Source organism: Leptonychotes weddellii, chromosome X (assembly GCF_054177405.1).
Source record: "Leptonychotes weddellii isolate Sample4059 chromosome X, ASM5417740v2, whole genome shotgun sequence".
NCBI classification, from domain to species: Eukaryota; Metazoa; Chordata; class Mammalia; order Carnivora; family Phocidae; genus Leptonychotes; species Leptonychotes weddellii.
In genome coordinates, this window is record NC_138385.1 from 39,028,864 (window position 1) to 39,048,961 (window position 20,098).

Sequence of the window (20,098 nt, forward strand, 5' to 3'; positions counted from 1 at the left end):
TGGAAGGGGCTGGAGGGTGTTCTCTGTGTCTTAGCCTGGCAAAGGCCAACGAAAGCCCATCTGTTCCTTCTTGTCTGCATGGGATGAGTAGAGCTTGCCTTTGTTCTGTTTTGGCACCTGAACCGTTGTTTAGGGGAAGCCCAGGAAAAGTTCATCCAAGGCTCAGGTCTCAAGGGAACAAGATTTGGAACGAGTGAAGAGAACAGAGTGACTCTTCCCGTTAGATCCCACTGTGGCCACAGGCTTCTCTTGCTTTGGTCTGGGAGGACAGCTCACCCCAAACATGAATGGAGAGACATCCTAGGGGAGCGGCCAGGTTGCATGTCTCTGGCCAGCCAGAGGCTGGGGCTAACAAAGAGCAAGGCAGAACATTAATACTTTAAGAGGTATTAGAATTTAATGTGTGAGTGAGGCCAGGGGAGTACCGCTGTACAGTACCTCTGCAGGACAGATATGTATGTATATAAACTTAGGCAAATTAAATCAGCTGCAGGGCTCTGGGTTATAAAGCTTCTTTTGCAGAAAGCTGCCTAAGTGGGCTCTGACTCTGTTCAAATTCCCCAAGCCCACTCCCCCGCGCCCCACCCCCACCCCCTGCTATCTACTCTGAACGGTTTCTGGATAAAGGGATTATGGTCTAGGCAGCCTAGCAAGAGTTAGTTTACTTTGAGGATCGGGTTCACCTTCCAGAGTTAGAAAGAACAGTTTTATGCAAAGGAAGGCCTTGCTGTTGTCTGGGTGGGAAGTGGCCAGCTTCCTGATTTGTGGCCAGCGGTTCCTGGGAAGGGACCACTATTTAGGGCTGCCGCTTGCATCTGCCTTGTGATTAGCTGGGGACAATCAGCCGCCTCATCTGATTCCGCCTGAAAGAAACAAGGGCCACAGCCTGCAAGAGTGTTGGGCAGTCACACTCCTCCAGGCTAGTGAGTGGCTTCCCCTTCCTCACCCAAGGAGAGCAAGACCCCCTTGCTGAGCAAGCAGCTGCCCCTGCCCCAGGGCTGTGAGGGCAGACCCGGAAGAGCGAAGGGTGGCTTCAGCTGGATTTCCGGAGCAATTTCTGGTGTCTCAGGAGGCTGAGGCCTTCAGGAAGGAGGAGGGTCGGGGTGGGGGGTGGGGTGGGAACTAAGCCCATAAGTATCTCTTTAATGTTTCCAAATGTATGGTGTAAGTAAGAATCAGAATGAACTTGAGCAGGGGCGGCCAAGGCCTGAGGCAGAAGGAACTGAAGATATTCAAAGGGGAAACAACATCTAGGGAGCATCAGGATGGCTAGAGACGCCGTCAAACTAAAGTAATAGGACACATGCTGCCCAGACATTTTCAGGGGCACTTTTTGGGGGGTGGTTGTGTCTTGGGGATACCCTTCTGCCTCCCTGAGTTGGGCCAGAGAGTAGGGCTAGCCCCTGTGGGTTCCTAATGCTGGAACCGTGGGGTCATGCGGCTTCCTTATCTCCATAATGCCATGGAGAAGGGAAAGGGGCCAATGGGCACTGCTTAGTTCTGCAAGGCAGCTTCTCTGCTCCCCATCTGCCTGCACTGCGACGGAAACATACGTAAGGGACTGGTCTCAAACTTGAGGATTAAAGGGCACGTTTCTAGAGTTGGGGGAATCATGCCTCTCCTTCTCCCAGCCCTGAAGCATCCACTTCACACATGGGCAGATCCCTGCTGCTGCCCCGAGCCCAGATAACTCTGGCTGAGGAATGTGGGCCCGGGAGGGACCAGAAAGGTTGGGTGAAGGCGTGAAGGAAGACTTGGACCAGAACCGGGAGAGGACTGTGGATTATAGGATGGGGATCTGGCTCCATCAAGAGGCCAACAGGGGGTTGGCAGTCCCATCAGAGCTTTGCACACCGGGGAAGGCATGGCGGAGCTTCTCCATAATGTCCTCCAAGCACAGGCTGACATCGTGGCTCTTGGACCCCACATCATCTAAGTTGGAAAAGAGAGATTTGGGGAGAGAACTAGGGATTCCCTGCTGAGGCCAAGGGGCTGAGGCGGGAGGCTGCCCGCTGAAGGACGAAACCCCACAGCGTTTGTGTCTTCCCAGCACAACGCCTAGAACATAGGAGGTGCTCAATATACACGTGTAGAATAAGCAAACAAACGCTTCAGTCGATAAGCCAGTCATCCCTGACACTAAGCTCAAAGCCACGAGGGGAAACCCATGGTCCAGCCCTAGCAGGACCTTGGGCAGATCTGGGGCAGGATGAAGCCATGGAGGAAGGGGCTGGGAGGGGCCAGGGGGAACTTACCTGCAGCTTCAGTATCTGGAGTGGTCTGTCCCTTCTCCTGGGGGTGACTGCCTTCTGACTGCTGCGGAGAGGAAGCTAGGGACGAGCCTGCAGAACCATTGCCATTTGATTCGGTGGGTGGCTGGCAAGAGGTAAGGCATGACTTAGGTGGCTTTGCTTTTCTGACCTCACTTTAACAGACTCCTGAGCTTAGAAGGGGTTTTAGAGACCTTGTGCCCATCCCTTTGCCCTGGGACTTTAAGAAGTTTTCGGTAGTGCCCCAAACAGTGGCTTCCCCTTTGAAGAAACTTCTTAGAATATTCAGTTACCAGTTACCCTTCTTCCTTCAACATGTGTCAAAGGCTCCCAGTTGCACCTAAAGGTCTCTTGCTGTCCATCTCAGCTATAATTAAGCTATTTAGAACCCGGATCTCCCTGAAAATATAGAGTTGCACACCTGATCCTCAGTTCATGATATATGTTAAGACCTTTAGGAATTCATCTAGAGGCTATCCCTCAGAGGATCTGGGGAAGAGGCATGGGGTGGTATTACTGGTACATATAGTGATTATACAGTTGACCCTTGAAAAATGTGGGGGTTAGGGGCACTGACCCCCCCGTGCAGTCAAAAATCCACATATAATTTTGACTCCCCCAAAACCTAACTGCTAATAGCCTACCGTTGACCAGAAGCCTTACTGGTAACATAAACACTAAACAAACATATAGTTTGTATGCATTATATACTACATTTTTACAATAAAGTCAGCAAAAGAAAAGAAAATGTTATTAAGAAAATCATAAGGGGCGCCTGGGTGGCTCAGTCAGTTGAGCGTCTGACTCTTGGTTTTGGCTCAGGTCATGATCTCAAGGTTGTGAGATCAAGCCCCGAGTTGGGCTCTGCGCTTAAGGGTCTCTCTCTTTCCCTCTCCTTCTGCCCCTCTCCCTCACTTTCCCTCTAAAAAAAAAAAAAGAAAAAATCATAAGGAAGGGAAAATACATTTACAGTACTGTACAGTAAAAAATCCGCATATAGGGGCACCTGGGTGGCTCAGTCAGTTAAGCATCTACCTTCAGCTCAGGTCATGATCCTGGGGTCCTGGGATCCAGCCCCACATCCCCACATCGGGCTCCCTGCTCAGCGGGGAGTCTGCTTCTCCCTCTGCCTCTGCCCCTCCCTCCCCCTCGTGCATGCTCACGCGATCTCTTTCTCAAATAAATAAACAAAATCTTTTAAAAATCCGCATATAAGTGGACCCACATGGTCCAAACCTGTGTTGTTCAAGGGTCAACTGTAATAGGTAACGTTTACAAAGTATTCCCTACATTCCTGGCATCGTGCTAAATTCTTTAAATACATTATCGCATCTTAGGTTCACAATTCCACGAAGTTGGGATGTTATTATCCCTGTTTTACAGATGAGAGAACTGGGGGTAAGTGAGGCCAAGTAACTTGCCTAACACCTGACAGTCAAGAATTGGCACAGCCACATTGGAACCCAGGGCTGTCCGACTCCAGAGCTACACCATGCCATATATACGACCCCTCAAGGAGGAAAGGGACAAACAGGAATGAAGAGCTCCCTTCCCGGCAAACATCGTTGTCTCCCCCAGCATGTCCAAACCTGCTTCTTTCCAGCAAACATCACGGTAGCGAAATCAATGTTTTGGATGATTCTTTGAGCTTCGTCCTCTCGATACCAGATTCAGATGGGTCGTGGGGAAGTGAGCACTCAGACTTGGCCAAGAGCACACCGGCCCCTTCCCAAGTCCCCTTCCCTAATCGTTGTCAGCCCAGTTCTCTTCAGAAAGTCATCCAACAACAGCCGCCGCCAAGGAGCACTTTCGTTCCTGCCCTTTGCTGCACTCCCCAGCTCCCCACGTCCAGGAGGTTGGGGGGGGCAGTCAGCAGCTCTGGTCCTCCCCCCAACTCCAGCCTCACCTGCAGGAGCAGCTCCCTTAAGCGCTGCAGCTGAGACTCCAGTTGCTTGTTGTGGTCCTCGAGGATCTGCATGCGTGTCTCCAGGCGGCTCTTGTGCTGCCGAAGGATCCGGGCCTCGGCCAGAAGCTCCTCATTGCGATGGTCCTGTGCTACCTGGGCAGAGCCCTCAGCCAGGGTGGGGGTCTCGGCAGCCTCCTCATGCTGCCACTTCAAGCGCTTCAGCTCTCCCTGGAGAATCCTGCCAAGGAGACAGGAGCCAAGACCTATGGCCCTAACAAAGTACTGACTGTCTGGGTCCCAGATGTCCCCTCCTACCTAGTGGTGTGCGGTCCCTTTGCTCTCCTAGCCCCACCCCCACCCCAGCCATGTTCGGGCTCGAATGGCCATATCCATTCTTCTCCAGCACACATGTCATTTACTCTGCCATCCTCGGGCCTCAGCAGAGAGAGCTGACATTTCATCTAACAAAGGTCTCAGGGCTTTGATGTGCTGCTTCAGGGTTTAATTCTGCCCTTAAAATCAGGCAGAAACATAGTCTGCAAATAAATGAGGCATTAGGGCCACAGATTCACCTACTCCATTTTTAGATTTTTAGATTCCAGCGGAAGACAAACAAAAGATCACCCATCTTGCCTCTTCTCTCCACCTACCCTCCTCTTTGGCCCCCTTTGAACACCCCTGTTGAGTCATCAGGAAACAGAATCGCTCTCTCACCAGTGCTTCCCCCGGGCCTGCCCACTGCTGATCTAACGCAGTGCTTCTCAAACCATCCGTAGCAGAAAACCAGGGGAGATGGGGGTTCAATCACTGTGGACCAATAAGTGGTCCAAATGCCTAGGGCCAGCACACAGCTCCCATCACACATGACTTGCCACACAAGTTCAACAGCACGCAAATGGGTCTATGGCTGATTCCATGAAAAGTCCACTAATTATGTGCCTGGAACACATGGCCATGTCGAATTGCTCTAAAGGTTTCTAGAAGCTGACTTTCTGTGTCTGTATTTATCTTGTCTTGAACCAGTTAGCGAACACTTGGCAGACCGGCCCTGTTCTAAGGACTTGCCACTCCAAGTAGTCTGGGGGCCAGCACCCTGGGCATCCCCTGGGAGCCGGTTAAAAATGCAGAACTCAGGCCCCACCCCAGACCTGTGGATCAAAATCTGCATTTTACCCAGCTCCCCAAGTGACTTGTATGCACACTAAGGTCCGAGAAGCACTGGTCTGAGGAATCCTTTGGGTTTTATCGAATGCCCCCAAAGTGGCTTGGACCCTTTGACACAGGCCCCTACCAAAACCCGTACTTTATGGAGATTAATGTCATCCTCGTAATCTTCACCTTCCCTCTTCCAGTCCTCACATACTCCATGCAATGTCACCCTTCTCTTGTTTTATTACTTTCAGTGAGTGATAAGTGCCTCTTTCCATTTCCAACACTGAAAGTTCCTCGAGGGCAGAGACATGCATTCTCTCTTCTGTATTCTCTGTGTTTGCACTCTCTCCGCTTGCATCTACTGGGTACTTGAAAATATTTGGGTTGGGTTAAAAGGATTCCAATTATGATTAGAATTGCTAGCATTTATTGAACCCTACGATAAGCCAGGTACTGGCTAACGCGTTTATATGCCTGATTTCACTGGAAATTCACAAGTGACCCTAGGAGGTAGATACTATTATCATCATCCTTATTTTATAGATGAGGAAATGGGGGATCACTGAGTAGAAGTCACATGGCTAGGATGTGGAAGTGTCAAGACTCGAAATTAAACTGTCTGACTCTCCCACCCGCACTGATCTGTGCCATCACTGCACCCACCGGTTCTCATCCTCTAAGTGGGCCAGGATCTTCTCTAGCTCCCCCTTGCTTTCTGTGGCCATGCTGCATGGAGCCTGCTGTCCAAAGGCTGGCTCCCGGTCTGTGATGGGGCTGGAGTGCCGCAGCAAGTACTGGTCCTCATCTCTGCGCGGGTGTGGGGAGAGAAGAGGAGGTGGCCAGGCAGTGAACCAAGAAACATCTCAGGGCAGGAGTTCTCAGCTCCCAGCTCAGGCCCCAGGAGACATAGGCTGGAAGATTCACTTCTAAGTCACATAGAGAGGGGAAGCCTATATATTCAGGTTTAAGAGGGATAAAGGTGTTTAAAGGTGGCAGAGGTCATGGCTGAGGGTAGAGGAGGGAGTGTTTTCGGGATGCTGGGGCTTCTGGGTTCTACCTAAAGCCCCCTGGGAAACAATGAGCAAATCACTTCCCGGTGTGTGCTGTTCCCTGACCTCGTCCTCCTTCGCTTCCTCACCTCCCCCCGCCCAGGGGGCTCACTGCCTGTCTAAGTTCCATCAGGGCCAGCCTCATCCATTGGCCAGTAGCTCCTAAGCCCCCTGAGCTTGTCAGGGACCTCCCTAGGGATAAGGGGCCCCTTCTCTGAGCTACAGCACCAAGGATTCCCTCTGGTCACACTTCAGTCAAGTCCCTGGTGTCTCCCCAGGGTGTGGCACTGGACGGGGCTTTGGCACCTTGAGCAGAGATAATGGCTCATTTCTGCAACTTTAGATGAGGGCATATTCTCCTTCCTTCAGAGTTAGGCATGGAAGGACGGGATCTTGCAAGAGGAAGGGACCTGGGCAGACAGCGGCTCAGTCAGTCGATAGAGGGCTTCTATTACTAAACACTGTGCCCAGAAAGCAGCCTTCCTTCCTTGGGGCCTCTGGGACCCTGGCCACCACACATCCCTCTCCCGGAGGATATCTCCTTCCCAAATGGTGGCAGAGGGATCCTAAGGAGAACTCTTTCTGGAAAATACGCAGCTGTGAAAACTTACATGCTGTCATCTGGGGACAGGCTGTCATTAAAGAAGGAACAATTCTGACTTTCCATCTCAGCAAGCCTGAGAAGAAAAAGCAGGAACAGAAGGGAAAGCAGGATGTGGGGGCTTGCTTTCATCTCAAGGACTCTAATCCCACAATAGGATCATTAGCTTTGGGGGACTGCCCCAACCACCCTGGAGTGTTGGGCCTCGCTGGCTGCCACATACCCCACTGTGCACACCCCCCTGGTCTAGACGCCATTCTCTTTGCCCTGACTGAAGACCCCCTCCCCCTTAGACTCTTTAAAATCTCCCTCCCCCGAACCTGGTGGTACCTGCTGGCAAAATGCTCAATGCGGGAGTGTGTGTCGGCGTGTGGCAACATCGGGGAAGAAGCCAGCCTAGAAGAAAGCAGCGGACTCAGAGGACCAAGGAATGGGCAGCTGAGCAGTCCGTTTCCTTATCACCACTCTCTCCACCCCCCCACCCCCCCCACTAAACTAGGCAGATGGCCAAGAGTTGATGGGAACAGGATGCAGGGACTGGATTCTAATCTATTTCTCGGGCCAGCTCCCTAGTCAGGCCCAAGCTGACCCTCCCTGTTGCTAGTGGGGTTTGCCTCGGAATACTCCTCCGCTCCTACACAGTGCATCCCATCCCCAGCTCGGCAGGGCCCACAGCCCCTCCGCTCAGCCCCTGATACTCACGTCTCACTGTAGTCAGCCTCCAGCACCGACTGCACAGGCAGATAACCTCGCTGAGGGTGTCTGCTGAAGTAATGCTTTGAGCGGAATTTGTTCTTTAAGGTCGTGGCAAAGTCCCTCATGTTCTCACTGGATGTGGTCTAGGGGGAGACAGGGCAGAGGGACTCATCTTAATGGCTTCGGGAGGCTGGGGAAGTGGGGATGCTCCCCTAGAGCAGGGAACATGACCAGTCATCTACTCTTGTTCATGCCCACCACTCTCCACTCCCAGAAAAAGGTCAAGAAGGATATGCTGCCAAACTGTGAACACTGGTTGCCTCTGGGAAGTTGGACTGGAGAGGTGGGGACGAGGCCGAGGAGAGAGGGGGACTTTCGTTTTTGACTTTATACACCTCTAAGGAATTTGAATTTTTGCAGTAAGCATATATTTGTTAATTTCTAAAGGATCTTTATATAAATCCTAGGGGTGCAGAAGATGAGCAGGAGGTAGAGGATTATCAGTCTACCATCTCAAGCCAGTTTTCTCTGTATGTTCATTTTGAAATGATAATAGAAGAAAAATAAAGGCAAGCCCCCTGCTCCCACTGGGTGACACATCCAGTGAGAACATGAGGGACTTTTTTTTTTTTTTTTTTTTACCTCCAAGAGACTGATTAATTGATTTGAGCACAAACTTGACTAGCGGGAATGGAAGAAATGACAAAGTAGCCGGTGAAGACTAGGTTGCAGGAATGCTCAAAGCTATAGCCAGGAATCCCCCAAACTGGTGAAACTCTGCCCTTCATAGCTACCTGAGCCCAGGTTGGTCAGCATTCCTGAAATCCACTCACAGAATTTGTCCTCTGCTGTGTTCAGGACCCAAAACTCCAAGCTTAGCTCCTTGAGCGGACTCTACTCCCCAAGCTCTTTTATCCCTTTCTGCCCCACAGATACTCCCAAGTCCCAAGCATATTGCCAGCTCCCCCCAATGTTCTCTCCCACCCCACCTCCCCACCTTTCAACGCGGTTCCCCATAATCCATCTCTCCAAATCGTCATCTCTTCTCCAATGAAAACCAAGTTAATTTGGGGACCCGGGTAAAGAGCATACTCTTTTTTTTTTTTTTTACCTCCAAGAGACTGAGTAATTGATTTGAGCACAAACTTTGGAATTGACTAGGAGGGACGGAAGAAATGACAAAGTAGCGGGTGAAGACCAGGTTGATGGGAGCAATGCAGGAAGCTAGGCAGGAAAAATTAAAGTGAGCAATGGAAGGAAGGCCAGTTGCCTGGAACTGTCTTGCTCTCTCTATTTTTTTTTCCTGAGACTTTGCTCTGCAGGAAAATAGTAAATGCCTTTTAAATGGCCATGAGTGTCCTGGGCTGCTATAGCCAGGAATCCCCCAAACTGGTGAATCACCAGGACTGCTGGGAGAATGCTCCCCAAAGGAGAACGGAATATAGCTAGTCCATGCTCGGCCAAGCGGATCAAGGGCCTAGAAGCTGACTGCTGCCTCCCCGTCCTGCTCCGCCCAGAGGCTCCGTACCGGTGTGTAATACTCCATGATGGGGTAGTGAAGCTTGTTGCCTTTGCTGGCCCTGCCTGTCAGGAAGCAGGTCTGGCAGATGTCCACGTTAAATTGTTTCAGACTCCGGTACCTTGGGGAGAGGAGAGGTGATAGGACAGAGAATCCAGCGGACCGTAGTGACCTCCCCATTTCCTTAACTTCCAGATATACACACACACGTTAGAAGGGGGCGAGGCATGGAGTCATAATGGGCTCAACCTCCCATACGTAACAGTGGCTGCATCCTCACTAGATGACTAGCCTTATTCTTTTTCTTTCTTTCTTTCTTTTACATTTTTTAAAAGATTTTATTTATTTATTTGACACAGAGAGAGAGAGAGCACAAGCAGGGGGAGCGGCAGGCAAGGGAGAAGCAGGCTCCCCGCTGAGCAAGGAGCCCGTGCGGGGCCCGATCCCAGGACCCTGGGATCATGATCCGAGCCAAAGACAGACGTTTAACCGACTGAGCCACCCAGGCGCCCCGCAAATAGCTTTCTAAACGAAGATGTCTCCGAAGGGTCCCATCTCACAGGTACCACCATCTACGTTGGAGAAGTTACACTTCCAATACGAAGGCTCTTATTCTACCAGCCTTGGGCAAGTTGGCTAAGTTATTTCCAAAACTTGTTTATAATAATAACTCGGAGTGCCTGGGTGGCTCAGTCAGTTAAGCGTCCGACTCTTGATTTTGACTCAGGTCAGGATCTCGGGGTTGTGAGATTGAGCCCCGAGTCAGGCTCCGCTCTGGGCTCCGCTCAGGCGTCAGCCTGCTTAAAGATTCTCTCTCTCCCTCTCCCTCTGCCCCGCCCCTGCCACTGCTCATGTTCTCTCTCTAAAAAAAAAAAAATAATAATAAATAAGTATAATAATAATTCTATTATTACTGAATATTGACTAGCCCTTCAGATCCAGGTCCAAAGCCTGGCTGAACTGCCCAGACCTAGTAGTACAGAAAGGTGAAATGCCTAGACTTACGGAAGTCAGAGGAGCCAACATCTAGTCCTGGATCTACACTCACCAACTGTGTGAACTTGGGCAAGTCACATGCCACCTGCGTGCCTCATTTGCTTATAAAAAGCAGGGCCTTTAGGGGCGCCTGGGTGGCTCAGTCGTTAAGCGTCTGCCTTCGGCTCAGGTCATGATCCCAGGGTCCTGGGATCGAGCCCCGCATCGGGCTCCCTGCTTCGCGGGAAGCCTGCTTCTCCCTCTCCCACTCCCCCTGCTTGTGTTCCCTCTCTCACTGTGTCTCTCTTTGTCAGATAAATAAATAAAATCTTAAAAAAAAAAAAAAAAAAGCAGGGCCTTTGTAAAGAGAGTGCCTTCATGCTTTCAAAAGTTGAAAACTTGAGCATTTTATGATGAAAGCCAAATTCAGGGTAGTGGGAGGAGAAGGGGAATGTAACCAGGGAAACTTTAAATGTATTGCGATCGTGCTTTCTTTCTTCGCGTTGGTGGTGGGTGCACAATTCTGCGGGCTACAGCTGGCTCAAACCAGCTCATGAGAGCCAGTTGTTAAAATTTCAGGGATTTTTTCCAAGCCAGTTGTTAAATACAACCATTACAAAAAATATATATAAACTCACAATTAAGTAAATGATATTAAAAACAAAGGTAACAATTACTCAGAACTCATCACCTCCTGATTATTTTTCTATTATCTATGCTCTTGAGGTTCAGTCTATCGTATCTGTAATGTGGAAATGCTGTCAATAGTATACAACCAGGGACGATGCCTGGGTGGCTCAGTCGGTTAAGCATTTGCCTTCAGCTCAGGTCATGATCTCAGGGTCCTGGGATGGAGTCCCACATCAGGCTCCTTGCTCAGCAGGGAGTCTGCTTCTCCCTCTGCCTGCTTCTCCCCTGCTTGTGCTCACTCCCTCTCTCTCTCTCACTCTCTCTCTGACAAATAATAAATAAAATCTTTAAAAAATAGTATCCAACCAATGCATCTCTTCTCAACCTCTTGTGGGTAGCTGGACATCAGCCACGGTGAGAGTATTTACGTCATGGAAATTAGCAAATACTACAAATCAGGTTTGGGTTTCTGTTTGTTTCTCTTGCTTTCTGGGGAGTCCCTTGTGAACCATTTGCCAGCATATCATTTGGTACAGAAGTGTTCTTATATGTCAGGATGCTGGGGCTTCTGGGTTCTACTTAACGTTCCCTGGGACACAATGAACAAACTACTTCCCTCTCTGTTGCTGTTTCCCAACCCCCACCCCACCCCCTTTTCACTTTTCTATACATTCTTGGTAGGTCTGGACTACTTTGTAATATAGACGAAAAGAAAAGAAAGTATTTCACCATTGCCGATTTTTTTAAAACGCCGAACATTCTGCAGTGGAAAGGATTAAAACAACATAGAACAGTGTGCCGTAGATGAGCTGTAATTATATAATTACGGAATACGTTGTTTCATAATATGTGCTTCTATATGTAACGTGGCCCCTTTATTATTATCAGTCCAGCAGGTGTTGCCTTCCTTACCTGAAGCCCTTGATGGGGCACTGCCTACAGATAGAGCACTTGGTCTGATGCTTCACTTGCTCAGCAATGGTGACCCGATGCAGAACAGCTAGCCACACCATGGACTGGGGCTCCAAGTTGACCCACTCTAGGAACTGTGAAGCTTCAATGACTGGCTTCCCAGTGCTCTAGGGAAACAAGAAACCCAATGACAATGACTGAGGCCCTTGTCCCCAGATTGGCAGCCCGCAGAGGGGCAGGAGAGCCAGCAAGACCTGGGCTGGCCTATGGCCTATTCTACAGAGGTGTCCACCTTCTGCTAGTTGAGCTGGCATCACTCCCCGCCCCCACAGGACTCTGGCCTTAAAAGCCCAGAGAACCTTCTGCTTTGTTATTCCATCTGAGCAAACTCCCGTACATCTGAGTAGTTCAGATCGGAAACCTCACTCTTAGTTCTCCCTCCCTTCCTCCCACCCTCCCTCTCAGCATCCCTCCCCAGTTCCATACTCACAAAACGGAAGCAACTACGGACACTGGGCTCCACATTGCTGCCCCCAAAGGCTGCCACTTCCCCCAGCTGACGGGGCACCTGAATGGCCTCGTGAAGCAGGACGCCGAGGTGGCGCTGGTCACACTGGCTGCCTGAGTTGGCTACTTGGCTGAAGAGGTCTGTGGGCCACACCATAAGTCATGGCCCACCCCGAAGCAGGAATGGCCAGAGAATGGTGTAAGGAGAAGGAGCAGAAAAGGAAGACAGGGAAAGAGCACATCGACTTAGCTAATGACTTTCGAAACTGGAATACTTAAAGGTCCATCCCTGACCTTCTAGAAGCCCATGAGTTCTAAAAAGAGCATTCTCTGAGTTCAGAGAGAAAAAGACACAAAGAGAGAGAGGGAGAGAGAGGGCACACCAGAAACAGAGGGAGAGAGAGAGAGATGTAGACAGAGAGCAGGTTGCATGTGAGACCAATGCCAGACACAGATATGACACTGCTGGGAAAACAGACTCAAGAAGCAAGATGAAGGGGCATGGGGTTTAGGGGTGCCTGAACATGAGTCCCCTCCTGCTCATGTAGCTCACGGAGCCTGACACTGCAGTAAGCTCTCAACTCTCCACTCAAATGGAAAGAAACACTGGCACGGATAATCTACAGACAGGAGATGATCATCTAAGAATTACCTCTAAGTGATTGTGAAATAGACTATGGTACTTATATTTGAATTGGGGCTCTATCTGCCCTGTGCGAACTACCCCCATCCTACCCCAACCTTAGAAAAGCTCCTTCAAAGGTTCTTGTCTGTCTCCTACATCGCCTATGGCTTAGAAAATACTCAGAAATAGAAGGCAGACGGCCTGAGTTTTAGTTCTGGATCCATTACTGACTAGCTTGGAGGACCTTGGGTAAGTGAGGAACCTCTCTCTGCTGCAGTTCCCTTACTTGTAAACTTAGGAGAGATAATCCCTGCCCAGTCCTTCTCAAAGGGATGTTGGGAGAAATCAATAATATCATTGCTATGACCTTGCTTTGCTCTGTCTCCTTCTCTGCAAAGCTTTCCCAGACCCCTGTCATCCCTCTTCTGTGATCTGATATAGCACATACCCTTTGCCATTCAGATTATTCTAATTAGCACTTTCAAAAATGCTTTCTGTGGACTTCCATCACCACCTCTGGACCGTCAACAACTTGAGCAGGGACCGTGTCTACTTGCACCTTGTACTCACCGCACTTAGCACAGAAAAGCACAAAATGCTGTAGAGAAGATGGAGGATGGAGGGAAAAGCAAAGGTACTAGAAACCAGAGAGGTTAAAAACTACAGGCGTACCTACTATTCACCTCCCAATAATAATCCCGATGGGGATTAGTGTGCGCCCCCTGCCCGCCCCGTGCAATCACATGGGAAGTCTCCAGTAGAATGTGTGACATGGCTTGAGCTTCAGACTGGGAGAGGGCTAAGCCCGATAGGCCACAGGAGAAGGGCACTAGGAAGTCGGACCCTTGGATACCCCAGGATGCCAACTCAGAACTTGGTCAACTAATTACATTAGATAAGAAGAAGCCAACCCCCTTGGAGTGACACTGGAAATAGTAACAGGCCTTAGACCCATCTTAGCCTTTGGCTGTTGTGCGTTCTTTGCATAGCCTGGACCACCATTATAATGTAGCCCGAGTTGTACTCTGCTGACTAGTCATAAGACCTACCTTCTGCTTATTTTCACCCTTCCTCCTCCCACTACACCTCTCCCTCCACCCAACTCCACTCCAGACTTTGGAGCTGTACTCACACTGCAATTTTTCCTTCACTTCCGTGCCACACAGGCATGCAATGCCGGTCTTAAAGGACAATGCCCGCATCTTCCCACTGCGACCACTAGGTTTAAGAGAAGAGACTGAGAACATGACTATACGGAATGAGTTAACATCTTGGCATTAATTCCCCTCACAGAGTTGATCCCAGCAGGGCTCTGTGCCAACCATGCCCCAAGCTGAGCTAAGTCTGAGTCCACTGTGGGAGCAAGCCCTTCTCACCATGCCCACTTCTGATGTCCCATTGGATTTCATCCTGGAGGCTTCCAGGGGTACAAGCCCTCACCTATCAAAAACATTGAGGAGCCAGTTGAGGCTCATGTCCACACAGAGTGGCACGTTGACCAGGATGCCTCTTTCTTCCTCCAGCCGTTCATATAAGGCCGTCAGGCAGTGAATGACCTCTACCACATCCATCACATGCTCACTGGCCTGCAGATCATGCTCATTGAAGATCTCCAGGGCTGTGGTTAAAGTTACCAGGTCCACTGGGAAGGAAAAGAGACAGGGGGAAAGGATAGCCAAAAGTAGAACTCCAAGACTAGTCAAGGAGTTAACACACCACCATCACCAAATTTGACTCCATCTCCAGACCCACCATTTGTAAGTAGGATACAAGATTGCCCTTCAAGACCCTTATCCCAAAGAGGGGGATGGCAGCGAAAGGCCCCCTAAATTAATCTAAAATGTGTATATACCCCTACGTTCTTTGACATCAGTTTCAAGAAGATGGTAGGAGGTGAGTAAATTCACCTCCTTTGTTGTATGAACTCCTAAGGGGTCAAGTCCCATTTCCAGGCGCCTTCCATTGTCCCCAAACCCCAGACTTGTTTCCAAAATAACCATAATCCTCCTCCTCCTTGTCCCTTCCCTGCCCAACATGGAGAGTCAAGCAACTATTTTGTGGCCAGAAGTATCCCAGTCCAAGGTTTGGAGCCATCAGGGGTGCCTGGAAAGAGCAGGTACCCACAGCCAGCATCTCCCAGCCTTTGGAGAATTCCCACCAAGCCAATCAACACCCTGGGCCTGAGGTGGGATAAAAATGGAGAACAGGAAACAGATGAGGAAGAGTGGGAGTGGGGTGAAGGTCACGGAGAGATGTGAGGGGAAACTTACAACGCAGTGCCTTCTGGACTCTGCGTAGCTTCATGGCAGTGCGGTAAGCTGAAAACTTAATGTTGTTCAGATCAGCTGCAAAGAATGGAAAGAGCCACACTCAGATCGGGGAAATGCACATTAAAACCACCAGAAGATACCGTATCACACCCACCAGCTTGGCAAGAGATTAAAGTCTGACAATAGCAGGTGTCAGAAAAGACGTGGATAAATGAGGAGGGCTGGTGGAAGCATGAACTGATACAATCACCTCAGAAAACAACTTGGCATTACCTCTTAAAATTGAACAGTCATGTATCCTGCAACCTGCTGGCTGTGTATCCCTACAGCAGTGATTTTCAAACATTTATTGACTAAGACGCATGGTAAGAAATTCATTTGGCATCACGGTCCAATATGGACACCCATGTGTGCATGTATAAATAACTGAACGAAACATTTCAGGAAACAGTGCCTTGCTAGATTTGGTAAAGTAAAAACATAACAAATACCGAGCAAATAGGACTCTTGCTAAGGATCTGTTGCACTTTCAAATTTCCTAGTCTATTCACGATGCACTGAAATGATGTTAGACCTGTAGACTGAAAGACATGCACAGAACGTGTCTTCAAGAGCTCTTTAACAGCACTGTCCTTTATGAGTTCCAAATGATAAACAACCCAAAAGTCCATCAACAGTAGACTGGATGAAGAAACTGTGGTATATATAATGGAACATTCTATGGCAGGGAGAATGAATGAACAATATTTACACGCATCAACATGGACAATATTTGTAACCTAATGATGACTCTCTCTTAGTAGCCAACACTAAGGCACATGAAAGTCACACTCATCATAGCCTGGACAGTGTCTTTCAAAGCAGAGCTGGTTCACATCTCTAAGCTTAAGTTCCTAATGTGATAGTAAAATGGTCCAGGAGGAATGTAGAGCCTCTAGTTGAGGGTGGGGGTGCAGAGGGGAAAGGAAGGAAGGCTGCTGGAGAAACGAGAAGGCACTCACTTCTGCCCCCACCTGCTTGTTGAATGGATTTCCCTTCTGTTCTTATAGGAAAAAGACAGCTGTATAGATCTCCACCCTATACAGGAATCCCGAATTCTTACCCAGGGTTTGGTATAATTCCGTCATCTTGGGATGGTCCCAGCAAGTGGTCTGAGCCTGGTGGCTACAAACAGAAGCATCAATAATACCAGGGTCCATGCCACCCCCCCACGCCCCCACACACATGTGTGCATCACTCAGTGATAGGTTGGATGCAAGGAGCTTCAGGATCCCAGGGTGAACCATGAAGATCCCAAAGCACAAGCGTTCACCTTTACCCAGGTAGAATCTTGAGCTCTTGAGATGAGTAGGAGGAAAAACTGGACTGGATGGAGGAATTCCAACAGATAAGGAGGGACAGGGAGAAAAAAAGACAGGCAAGGGAAGGGGGGTGGGCAGGTGAATGACCCACTTCTAATTCAGATGGTCACTCACTTGATGTAGTAGGGAACTTTATTGGGTGAAATTGCTCTTTCCCAGGGAACCTGCACAGAGGCTGATAAAAGAGAAGAGAGAGAAAGAAGTTGGCCACTTATGCTCTTCAGACCCCCGGGGACTCCCCTGCTCTATCCTCCTGAGCAGGCGGTCAAGCCCAAAAGGGGATTCCTGACTCGCCCTGCCAGCTCTTAACAGCCCCTGAAGGTGGGACAAAAACTGATGAACGCACTTCTCTCCCTGATGTTAGGGCAAGGGAAGAAGAAATTGTCACTGATACCCTCATGTTTCAGCCACCCTGACGAACTCTTCCTTGAGCAGCCTGCCATTTCTACCCTTTCGGCTGTTGTGGATATGAAGGGGACCCTCAAACCCCTTCCCCCACAAGGTCAAGCTTCTCGGTCCTGTGGGGCAATGGGGAATGGTATTGCCCATTTCTCTCTGGTGAGGAATTCTGGAAAAGGATGCCCTTCTCTGCTCCATGTCTTTATCTTCCAGATGTTTGAGGAGAGGCTTCGTGACTTGGCCAACCTCACCGCAGTTTCCCTGGGTATAAGAGCCCACGGGAGGTACAGCTACATGCCAGTGATCATAAGAGCAAGAGTTCTACCCGCCATTAATGTTTATTGAGTTCCTACTATGAGCCAGAGACTCTGCTAAGTGCTTTGTGTACATAGCTGATTTTCATATCCGGACATTCTCACCATCTCCACTGCCGCCACCCCGACTTGGGTCACCATAATCCCTCACCTGGATGATTACAATATGCTCCCTAACAGGTCTTCCTGCTCCCGCTCTTGCCCCCCAACACTCTGACTCTGTCAGCTCATGTCATCTTTCTGCCCAAACCCCTCCAAAGGCTCTCCATTCCATTTAGAGTTAAATCCCAAGGTCTGACCATGCCCTACAAGGGTCCTTGGTGCTCTGGTCTCCTGCTACCCTTTGATCTCCCATTTTCTCCTCTCCTTCTTACTTGTACACTAGCCTCCTTCTTGTTCCTCAGGCATGCCCCTGCCTTAAGGTCCTAGAAGCTGCTGTTCCCTCTGCCTGGTGTGCTCTGACCTCAGCTATCCACGGGGCTCATGGCCTCATCTCCTTGAGGGTGCTACTCAATTGCCCTGCTCTCAGTGAGGTCTTTCCTGACCATCCTATTGAAAATTGCAATGCCTCCCTCATCAAGTCCAGCACTGCCTTTTCATGCTTTCCCTGCTTTACCTTCTACCACAGCACTGGTCACCAGTTTACCTTATATATATTGTACTTATTTGTTTACATTCTGGCTTCCCCTACTAGTGGATAAGCTCAGCAAGTCTAAAGACTTTTGTCTGTTTCATTCACTGAGGCGGCTTCAGTGCCTGAAACACTACTGGGCCCACATCAGATCCTCAATCAGTGTTGAAAAAATGAAGCTATTTGACTTCCGTAACCCTGTGAGTTAGGTAATATTTTCTCCTCTTTTTACATATGGGGAAGATTGATGGCCAGAAAGGTTAAGCTATTTTTTTCAAGCTTGCCCAACTATGAAGTCAAGGAGCAGTGACTCAGACCCTGGCCTCTCCGACGTGAGAGCCTGTCCTTTCAACCGCTGCTTTATCCTTACTGCTTCTTGGATGCCATGATATCCTGGGCTCCCACCAGGTCCCCAAGGGACGAGAGTAGACTCTCTTGGAAGGTATCTGAGGTTCTGCTAAGTGAAGTCTAGTTTGTCTCACGTACAGGACAGGAAGTGCTGTGACCCAGGCCCGAAGTCCCGGTGGGCATCCTGGAGCTGCTTAAGCCTCTCACCAACTGACACCTGTGGAAAGAGGCAGAAAGTCAGTGAATTCATTCCAGATATTTAGTGTGGGATTTCCAGGCGCCTCTGGAAATCTTTGTGAAGTCCTTTACAGGCTAGCTCCTCCCACAGCTGCCCAACTCCTAGCCCTTCCACATCACTCCCAAGGGTCAGAGAAAAGCATCCTTAATTCCAGGCCATAGTCACTCTTCATCTGCCCCTGTCCACCCTGAATGCCTACATTTAGACAGGTCCCTCTCAGATCTTCATTTTTCAATTACTCCCTGCAGCCTAGAGGTTGAGAAGACTGTTCCCTGGCCTGAAATTCTCTACTATTCTTTTCCCATGTAGGTCCCACTTTAATGCCCCTTCACTTTCTTTTGGCCTGAAGATTTCCCCCAAGCCTAGTTATATCAAAGCTCTTCCCTATGGCTCACTCCAGGCTTCTCTTCTACCTGTAGCTGTTTCCACCGGACATTGATCTGCTCCAGGGCTCGGGAATTCTCCATTGACAAGTGTACATCAGAAATGGCGAGTTGGTGGGCCAGATCATTCACCAATTTCACTCCATCTTTCATGGGGGAGAATTCTTCTTTGAACAGCTACAGAACCAGAACCCAAGTCCCACAGCAAACAGAGAGTGGGAAAGAGGAACCATTAGTCATTCACCTCAACTCCTCCCTCTTCACGACCAACAGCACGACACAGGTGCTTGCTATTAAGCCATTTGGATTCAGGTGTGGGGGGCCACTGTCCTTATTCTCTTCCTTTCCCACTCTCAGAAAACGCCAGGGGAAGAGAAGACAGTGGGAGGACAGAGGAGACTCCAGCTAAACCAGCCGCCAAAGCCAGCACATAAACTGGGAAGGCTCAGTTACAGTCTGGGCCAACAGTGAAGCTTCAGTAGCAGGGACTGGGAGGAGTGTCAGGTCTCAGGGTGGGCCATAGCCAGGTTAGGTGCCTGCATACCTTAATAGCCTGGATGTGCTCAGGGAGTGAATCAATGAAGAGATCCCCAATGGGCTCCCATGTGGCTCGGACTCCCTCAGCCTGGGTCAGAGTATTGCTTAATTCCTCCATTGCCCCTTGGATCTCCAACAGCTGCTCCAGAATGCGCTCAATATGGCGGTGCTGGTCCACACAGCGGGCTGTCAGCTTCTCCCATAGTTCACTGGCCACTGTTGCCTGCTTCCACACAAAGCGGCTAAGGTTCTGGATCCGCTGTCTGGGAGAGGTATCTGTAAGAGCAAGCAGGAAGCCAGGTCAGGCCAACCTGGCAGGGGCAGCCCGGGAAAGACAGGGACAAAGATAGACCTTTGTAAAATGTGTGTGTGTGTGTGTGTGTGTGTGTTTAGCACTATGCGATTTATCACACGTGTAGGTTCACGGATCCCCCACCACAGTCAAGAGACCATATTGTTACTTTTGCCCTACTATGAGGATTTCCTCATATTCTCAAAAAATGGGCAAGGTAAAATATTTTAAGAGGTGCCGTGAGGTAAATCATCCAGAGTCCTATTCACATGACTCTAGAGCACTATTTTGCTTTAGTGTCTGCTGCCCACTTCCATCCAAAGGAAGGAGGCATTTTATGCCTAGGAGAGGTTAGCATAACTTGCCTAGCTTTTCCACCGAGGCACCTAAATTAGGGGTTTCTTCTTCCTCCCCCAGATTTCCCCTCAGGAGTAGATTCAGACCCCCAAAACTCCAGGTTGGTCCTATCTGAGGCCCACTGGG

General features: G+C 49.6%; 1 protein-coding gene across 4 annotated transcripts in view; it reads right to left on the bottom strand.

Moving 5' to 3' along the window:
• Positions 1–375: 375 nt before the first annotated feature.
• DRP2 (dystrophin related protein 2) overlaps positions 376–20,098 on the bottom strand; it is a 40,978-nt gene continuing 21,255 nt past the window's right edge. For 3 of the 4 annotated variants that reach the window (XM_081808525.1, XM_081808524.1, XM_081808527.1), the window contains 18 exons: positions 19,331–19,599; positions 18,817–18,963; positions 18,304–18,382; positions 16,588–16,648; positions 16,215–16,276; positions 15,113–15,187; positions 14,283–14,484; positions 13,975–14,060; positions 12,201–12,358; positions 11,711–11,877; positions 9,203–9,314; positions 7,681–7,817; positions 7,309–7,374; positions 6,989–7,054; positions 5,992–6,135; positions 4,177–4,414; positions 2,256–2,376; positions 376–1,932 (listed from right to left, as the gene is read on the bottom strand). In XM_081808525.1, coding sequence (XP_081664651.1) covers positions 1,808–1,932; positions 2,256–2,376; positions 4,177–4,414; positions 5,992–6,135; positions 6,989–7,054; positions 7,309–7,374; positions 7,681–7,817; positions 9,203–9,314; positions 11,711–11,877; positions 12,201–12,358; positions 13,975–14,060; positions 14,283–14,484; positions 15,113–15,187; positions 16,215–16,276; positions 16,588–16,648; positions 18,304–18,382; positions 18,817–18,963; positions 19,331–19,599 — 2,315 coding nt within the window. In that variant the 3' untranslated portion in view covers positions 376–1,807. The remainder of the gene's footprint in view (positions 1,933–2,255; positions 2,377–4,176; positions 4,415–5,991; positions 6,136–6,988; positions 7,055–7,308; positions 7,375–7,680; positions 7,818–9,202; positions 9,315–11,710; positions 11,878–12,200; positions 12,359–13,974; positions 14,061–14,282; positions 14,485–15,112; positions 15,188–16,214; positions 16,277–16,587; positions 16,649–18,303; positions 18,383–18,816; positions 18,964–19,330; positions 19,600–20,098) is intronic. The other variant, XM_081808526.1, reaches the window with a different exon arrangement.